Here is an 8,905-nt window from a genome sequence, read left to right as displayed (position 1 = left end):
ATTAGTATTATGCATTGCTAAGAACTTAATTTGGACAAATTTGAAGTCGATTTTCTCAATATTTAGATTTTTTTTGCACCCTCAGATTCCAGATTTTCAAATAGTTGCATCTCGGCCAAATATTGTCCTTTCCTACATCAATGTAAAGCGTATTTATTCAGCTTTCAGATGGTGTATAAATCTAAATTTCGAAAAATTGACAGTTAAGACTGGTTTTGTGGTCCAGGGTCACAAATGTCCTCTTTTGTTGGACAACGCTTCTCTTTTAAGTGTCATATATATGGCAAACTAATATAAATGTGCATTTCTGACTTTTACAGTCTCCATTTAAAGTTTCCATTTGCTCTCTATTTAAGATAATTGCCGTCTGGGAGAAACAATTACGATTATTATCAAATTGTCTAGCTTAAGAGTAGTTACTTTGGTGCTGTGTGTTCCTGTTTTGTGCTCTTATGTGTTTATGTACGGTGTGTTAAAGTTCTCCTGGGCAGTTCGAGGTTTACGAGTTGGAAAGTCTTAATTAAGACATCAAGTGTGCTCAAGTCACTATGGTTGCAACAACATGGCGATGCATCTTTTTTCAACAATATTTTCGAACTCTGCTTCAAAAAAATGACAAATAAAGAATGTGCATCCGTGTGCTTATGATGCAACTTAAAGACAATTATAATAATTTAATTCATTTCAACAAATTTACCGTCAATACAGACACTGCATCTCAAATCTCACTGACACACTCCCAACTAGGAAACTCTGGGCTTAAAGAAAGTTCTGAGTTTCCCACTCATAATTTTGACTTTGTGGTGGCGTTCTTGTGAGTCAACTCCTAAATACGATCTTTCTTACAATATTTGTTGCAGGTATTTCAATGAATCTTGATTCTCAGTAATGTGTTCCCATGTTATCAAAGTGAATCCAGAGAAAAAGCTTGGGAACACATGCACAACTAAAAGTGAGCCAGTCTCGCACATTTAGCTTCTGTGTTCTCTGTACAGTCAAATGTACAGCCGCCTACTGTTCCACTCTTTTAAAAAAGAAAACAGGACTAAATCAAATGGTGACATGTGCGGAACTGCTTTACTGCAGCAAGCCTGAGGAGGAGAAATGCAGGGGTGATATTTCATTATCCTGTTACCCTCGGCACCCTGATGTTGTGCTCCTTTCACAATGAATGCCACATCTGCAACTGATATGGATGTTGCTTTTACAGAAGAATGAATGCTTTTAAAATGTCCCGACTGTGAAACTAAAGAAACCTACATTCACTTTACATATTTAAATCAAACCGCTTTAAAATATGAGGCGAGTAAATTATAAATTATATGGTCACAGAGTAAATATTTATTTTATTTATTTTTTATTTTTTATTTTTATTTTTTATTTATTTATTTATTTTTATTAGGCTATTATTATTATTATCATACCCTCACTGGGGGCTGAGCCCCCCCTAAAATGAAAATCCTAGAATCGCCCCTGGAGAGAGTCACGGTTCTCACACAGTCTTCTACTGTTCTCCTCTGTTCTGGCGCTCTGCCCTCGCAGACAGGAACTCAACCGTCACACTTCTAATGTTCTTTAAACCAACGCTTTTTACACTTCCACTGTGTGCGTTATTTAAAGAAACAGTTGTATTTTTAAAACCTTTGGTATATATACTCAACGGCTGGTTTTCAATGGGTTTTTACTGCCAAAGAGTGCAGCTTTTATTGGACTATGAGGGAAATAAATATTCTTGTTTAGTCAAGATGAAAAAGCCATTTGACTTCTGGCATGTGATGCATTTCAGAACAAAACATGATAAAAAAATATTAAAGTAAATATAAAATGAATAAATGAATACATAAAATATCGATTGGATTGTGAAAAGTGGTTTCTGTGTGACAGGTGATTGGAAATGAAGATTTAAAAAAATAAGAACTTAGTCATTGTAGAGGCGGAACGTAAATTTTGTTTACATTTTGTTTACATTACATTTTTTGTTTTGTTTTGATGAGTCATGTACAATTAGGGATGGTTTATTTTTTTGTATTCAAAATCAGCATGACTTTTATTCTATATTGTAGTGCATATCCAAATGAAACTGCTTCTCAAATGAGAAAAAATGTAGGACAGGACTTTTAGGAAACTAAAATTTCAATCATTTTCTCTGTTTTGGCGTATATCGACGGGAGACTGCTTCTTGAATGAGAAAAAATGTGGACATTATGGATTAAAGTAAATATAAATTAAATCAATTGTAATAAAATAAAATACATTTCAAATAAATTATATAAAAATAAATTTAAATAAAATATTGATTGGAAAATTCCTCAAAAAAAAAAAAAAAACTTTCGCTGATAAATCATGCACAAGGGACCGTTGCAGTCTATCAGTCTTTGCATGGCAATGGTAACAAAATCTATGAGAGTAAAAAAAACATGCACAGACAAATCCAAATTAAACCCTGCGGCTCGTGACGACACATTGATGTCCTAAGACACGAAACGATCGGTTTGTGCGAGAAACCGAACAGTATTTATATCATATTTTATCCCTAATACACCACTATGGCCAACTGTCTTTGGGTGCGTGCACGGCATCCGGTGCGTGAGGTGTGTACGCGCTCTGGCGTAGTTTACTTTAATGGGTGTGTTGATATCCAGCCGAAGAGCAATCAACCATAACTTCAGGCGAGCAGGCTCAGAAGTTGGGAATACGTGGAAAGTCACCACTCCCGAATGAGTTCGCGCGAGAGAACGTAATCTTTTAGTTTTAAGTCGGTTTGTACAATCCGGATAAGCGCAAGTAAGTACCATTTTGATTAGCCGTCGTACCTACAATGTTTGTGCACTGTGTAAACAATGAGTGATGTATACGCGCGAGAGATCACTTCCGGCGCTTGCGTAAACTACGCCAGAGTGCGTACACACCTCACGCACCGGATGCCGTGCGCGCGCTCAAGGCAGTTGGACATAGTGGTGTATTAGAGGTAAAATATGATATAAATACTGTTCGGTTTCTGGCACAAACTGATCGTTTCGTGTCTTAGGACATCAATGTGTCGTCACGAGCCGCAGGGTTTAATTTGGATTTGTCTGTGCATGTTTTTTTTACTCTCATAGATTTTGTTACCATTGCCATGCATTATACGACTGATAGACTGCAACGGTTAAAGTTAAAAATCATCATATGTGTTCTACTGAAGAAACAAAGTCACCTACATCTTGGATGGCCTGTGGGTAAGCAGATAAACATCAAATTTTCATTTTGGGGTGAACTATCCCTTTAAGAGCAGTTACTTTGGTGCTGTGTGTTCCTATTTTGTGCTCTTTTGTTTGTGTACGGTGTTCAAGTTCTCCTGGGCAGTTGGTATTTACGAGTTGGAAAGTCACTATGTTCACAACAAGATGGTGATGCATCTTTTTTCAACAAGATTTTCAAACTCTGCTTCTACAAAATGACGGAAAAAAAAACGTGCACCCATGCATTTTTGTTTTTAATCAATTTATTTAGATGCAGCATAAATACAAAAATTATAATTTCATTAATTTCAACAAATTTCCTGTCGACGCTGCACCCATTGCATACAAACTTTTCTCACTGACACACTCCTTACTAAGAAACTTTTGGCTTAAAGAAAGTTCTGAGTTTCCCCACTCATAGTTATGCCTTTGTGGTGGCGTTCATGCGAGTTCAACTCATAAATACGATCTTTCTGACATGACTTGCAACAATATTTGTTGCAGGTATTTATGAATCTTGATTCTCAGTAATGTGTCTCAGTAATCATGTTATCAAAGCGAATCCAGAAAAAAACAGCATGGGAACACATGCACAACTAAAAGTGAGCTAGTCTTGCACATTTAGCTTCTGTGTTCCCATACAGTCAAATTTACAGCCGCCTACTGTTACACTCATTTAAAAAAGAAAACAGGACTAAATCAAATTTTGACATGTGCGGAACTGCTTTACTGCACCAGGCCTGAGGAGGAGAAATGCAGGGGTGATATTTCATTATCCTGTTACCCTTGGCACCCCAACGTTGTGCTCCTCTCGCAATGAACGTCACATCTGCAACTGATATGGATGTTGCTTTTACAGAAGAATGCATGCTTTTAAAAATGCCTCGACTGTGAAACCAAAGAAACCCACATTCATTTGACATATAAATGAAACGGCTTAAAATGTGAGGCGAGTAAAAGAAGAATTGTATGGTGACAGAGTGATGAATGGGATTTTTTTCTGAACAAAGTAATTGAATTCAATATTTTAGGTGTTTTATATTATGTTTCTGACAGGGTTGTGCATCCTTCAGAATTGAATTGATAAAGCCTTTTACATTACAATTAAATCCCTTATTTTGAAATGAGGTGAGAAACAAGCTACATAATTATATCTGTAGTTTGAAATACTTTATGAAATTAAATAATTTAGCAAAAGTGTATGTTCATCGAAGGTTTGTGCACCATTCATAATTAGATTAAAACTGAATTTTGAATTCAATTCCTCAATTTGCTATTTGAATTTGAATGTACAGAAATAAAAAAAATAATAATTTAGAATGTAGAAATTAAACTGAAGAAAGTCTGTATAACTGCTGCAAGTTTTTCTTAATGTTTAATACTTATTTATATTTAAGTATGAATTTTAAGTATGAATTACTAAATTTTAAGTATGGATTATTAAATTACTAAATTTAATTGAATAAATTAAGCTTTTGGACCATGACGGATGAAACTGTCAGTTCCATAAATGCTCTAGGTTATACAATTAATGATATTATAATTAATATAATGTATAATTCTTAAAAATGGACCCAAACCAAATGATATAGGTTTTAAAGTTAGAATATAGAGAATATTCCTGAATATAGAGAAATCTAACTTAAGGGGGGGAAATAACCTTAACAGGGAACATAATTATTTGTTTGCAAAATTAGTTGAAATCAGTTATGTTGCAGACCTTTCTTTGACTTGTAGTGCATACAGTAAATTCCTCTTTCTATGAGGTTGAAATGAAAGGGAACCGGTTCTTAAATTTTGATTTAATGCACAACCCTAGTTTGTATTTGGATTCTGCTTAAATGTGCAGCTGAAACCATGTAGTGTGCCCCCTTGTGGCAAAATAAAGCTCATATTGCCATAGTTAATTAATTATGCAGAATACATTTCATTATTATAGATTTAGACATTAATAAACAAAGTTCTAAATGGATAATTTTTCCTCATTCTATCCTGGTAGCAGCAAGCTCATTTTTTAACCACAAACAGGTTTGATTTTCTCAAAGGCACTTTCAACAGCCTAGACCCCTGGTGACCTGTTTATTTAAGTGTGTGCTGATTAAAAATTCTCATGCTGAGCTCCTTCTTTTAGCACACTGTGTATGAAACATAACAACTCTGCAATGCTCTAATGCACTTCTCTCTCTCTCTCTCTCTTGATCTCCTACATCAATTAATGGTGTAGTTAGAAAAGCACGTTTACTGCCATGCCACCTTCATGAGCACACGTTCTGCTGTAGCTAACACTTGCAGGTAACAGTTTCCATCCATCTGCTTATGTTCAAGACACACACTTTGATAACAGGGCACCCTGACTATGAGCAATGAATGTCCATGACTCTTCCATGACATTTACATTTGTTTGTGTGAATACTGATAATAATTTTTAGATGGATTTCCATATGTATGCACATGTTTCTCAATAAAAAGACACATTGCAAGATCCCAATGTGACTTTCAGAGCCTCCATGCTCCCTTCATTTGAGAGGGCAAGCTTCAAAACTCATTATTGAGATACGGGACAAAACCATTTCCTAATATGCTATTAATTTTAAATAGCAGCATTTTCTCTTTATAACTAGAACAGGCTTGAAACAAAAGTACAATTTTGTGTCTTTTTTTTTTTTTTTTTTGTATGTGGCATGATCTACATAACCAAAAGCACAACTAAATAGAAATACATGTGTGTGATGTGCAAATTCTGTCAACTGAAAATGAAACACTTATTCTCAATTCATTCATTGCATTTTTTTTAAATAGTTTTCATAAACATTTGACTTAACAGTGCATTTTTTATTTATTTATTTAGCTAACTAGCTTTTTAGCATCTGACCGAATTGACCCATAACCTACTGAGTGATGGTCAAGGAAAAACTGATTCTCATTTGAGAAAATGTAAAAAGCATGATGTTTCACTACAATGTAAATGAATACCTCTGAACTTAAGTAGTATCTAGCCAATTAAATAATTATCAGAGTAAAACTACTAAGTATAACTAAGTGTATGTTCATTAAAATAATCTGTGGGCCATTCAGAAAATGGCCAATGTGCTGCCAAATCAAAGTTCTGTTAAACATACAATTTACAGTATGTGTTACTGTATCTGTAACAATGCTCATTAATTGGGGGGCAATAGACAGACGGATTCCCTGAGCTTTTTTTAAATGTTTTCCATGACCGTGAGAAACTGTACAATTTCAGAGAGCATTTTTAAGGGGTTCCAGGTGGACAGATAAGTGCAATTTCAAAGGGCTGAGTCAGCAAGCATCTGTTTTTAATGGCATCTTATTTAGCAGAAGTAGCATGATCAGTGAGGACAGTTTTAATCTGTAGGACTTAATGAGAGGGAGCTCTTTCATGCTCATGCATCACGGCCTGTGGTAATGTTGCCTCTTCCTCTGGACTGTGGCTGATGTTTTTGTTTTCTCCTTTATAGGTGTCAGTGAGGCCTTTACCCCAAAGCTGGTGTTGGTTAGTGCAGACACACCCTGTGGATAGCGGAGCCCATTTGTAGTCAAATAATCACCACAACTGGGGACCAAAAATGGAGAACAAAACATCAGGAATGAGTGAGGGCCTCCATGTGAACTGCGGTATGTCTGGAAGACACAGCTTCATCTTCACCTTCATCCCTGTTGTCTACGGATGCAATTTCGTCATCGGGATCATTGGCAATAGCATGGTGGTAGCTGTCATTTACCGCTACATGAAGCTGAAGACAGTAGCAAACGTGTTTGTGCTCAATCTAGCTATATCAGACCTCACCTTCCTTATCACGCTACCTTTGTGGGCCACTTTCACAGCTATGGGTTACCATTGGCCGTTTGGCACCTTCCTGTGCAAGGCAAGTGCCGGATTGGTCATCTTCAACCTCTACACTAGCATATTCTTCCTCACCGCTCTTAGCATTGACCGATATCTTGCGATCGTACATCCGGTGCGCTCCAGACGCCAGCGCACACTTTTCTACGCTAACCTCACATGTGTACTCATATGGCTGTTTGCCTTGCTCCTCAGTGCACCTACTGCACTAAGCCGGGATGTGTATGACATTGGGAACTCTACATTGTGCGCTGTGTGGCACCGCAGTGAGCAGATTAACTTGCTTGTTACCCTTAGCGTGCTAAAAAGTGTGCTAGGTTTCCTTGTGCCTTTCCTTGTCATCATTACCTGCTATTGCCTGATCGGTCGGGCACTTCTGGGTTCCAGGGGTCTGTTGAGGAAAAGCGTTCGCTCTCGGGAAGATGAAACTCTACGTATGATAGCCGCTACTGTGCTAGCTTTCTTTGTTTGTTGGGCTCCTCACCAAGCTTTCCACTTCATCGAGCTGCTGGCCACGCTTGGCGTGGTGGAAAACTGCCAAACACTGGATGTTATTGACACAGCCATGCCGTTTACCATCTGCATCTCCTATTTAAACAGTTCTATAAACCCCATTCTTTATGGCTTTGTTGGACACAACTTTCACAAGAACCTACTGAGATTACTTGGATGTGGGTCTGGACAATCTATCAATAACTTTAGCATTAGTTCAAAGATGAATGTCAATTCCCATTGTACCTCTGGTCTGCTCAAACCAACAAGTTCCTAGAACGATTCAACATCCACTGTTAAGACGTCTTAAGTGCAAAAGGCATAGCTGAAATTCTGTATTTATCTTTTTTGGGATTTTAAATGGTACTACAAGATATTTTTGATCAGCCGACAACATACATGGCCAATGCACTGCTAAAGCACAGTTCTGCTAATTATAGTAGTTACATGAGTTACTGTATGTTATGTTACTGTATGTTACAAGGGGGGCGATATAACTGTTTTCAAATGTCAGTGCCATTAACCAAGATGTGTTATTCTGCTATAAATATATTCACTTTAACCAACCTACTTGGTAAGATTCTACTTCATGACGGCAGAGAAAACTGAACATAAAAAAAAATAATAATATTGTTTATGCCAATATAAGTTAGCACCTATAACTAACGGTCTGCTTCTTTGGTAAGTTTTCTTTTTCAGGTCATTATTTGTGGTCTGACACATTTAAAGGGAACGCCGGGTATTAAGACTCGTATGGCTTAATATAACGTAAATGATGTTTCTTATTTAAATAAGTATTATAAAACCAATGAAAGATTTATGTAAGAGACATAATTTACGTCATATTAACCAATGCAAGTCTTAATACCCCGGGTTCCCTTTAAGAATGCAGATTAATATTGTGAACTTGATGAGGATATCATGAACTGGGGTAGAACATGGCAGAACGTTTTTACTTCATCAAGAAATCCAAATCACCAACTGATTCATTTTAACTTTTGTCACAGAACTTATTGGACCCCACTGAAAAGACATCGTATTGACTCTTCATTCAGCCCCTTCTGCAATAACTGTTCTGATCAACAACTTGGAACCTTTTTCCACATGATGTGGGAATGTGAAGAGGTCAAAATATTTTGGAATGCAGTATGTACTACCTTATCAAAAATTATTGAGTACCCTATACCGGTGAACCCTGCTGTATTACTATTGAATGACAATTCTGCGTTGAGTTTTTCTAAGTTGCAAAAAATGATTTGGCTTGCCGGGTTGACATCTGCCAAAAAATTGTTAGCACAACACTGGCTCCCTCCACATACTTTGGATATGT

At 36.7% G+C, this 8,905-nt stretch overlaps 1 protein-coding gene across 1 annotated transcript in view; it reads left to right on the top strand.

The window, feature by feature from the left end:
• LOC107717851 (type-1 angiotensin II receptor A-like) overlaps positions 1-8,132 on the top strand; it is a 19,115-nt gene extending 10,983 nt beyond the window's left edge. The window contains exon 2 of the mRNA XM_016524770.1: positions 6,698-8,132. Coding sequence (XP_016380256.1) covers positions 6,806-7,852 — 1,047 coding nt within the window. The 5' untranslated portion in view covers positions 6,698-6,805 and the 3' untranslated portion in view covers positions 7,853-8,132. The remainder of the gene's footprint in view (positions 1-6,697) is intronic.
• Positions 8,133-8,905: the final 773 nt, after the last annotated feature.

This window comes from Sinocyclocheilus rhinocerous, unplaced genomic scaffold (assembly GCF_001515625.1).
Source record: "Sinocyclocheilus rhinocerous isolate Xijiao unplaced genomic scaffold, SAMN03320098_v1.1 scaffold1422, whole genome shotgun sequence".
Classification (NCBI taxonomy): Eukaryota; Metazoa; Chordata; class Actinopteri; order Cypriniformes; family Cyprinidae; genus Sinocyclocheilus; species Sinocyclocheilus rhinocerous.
This window is presented reverse-complemented; position numbering and strand designations above follow the sequence as displayed.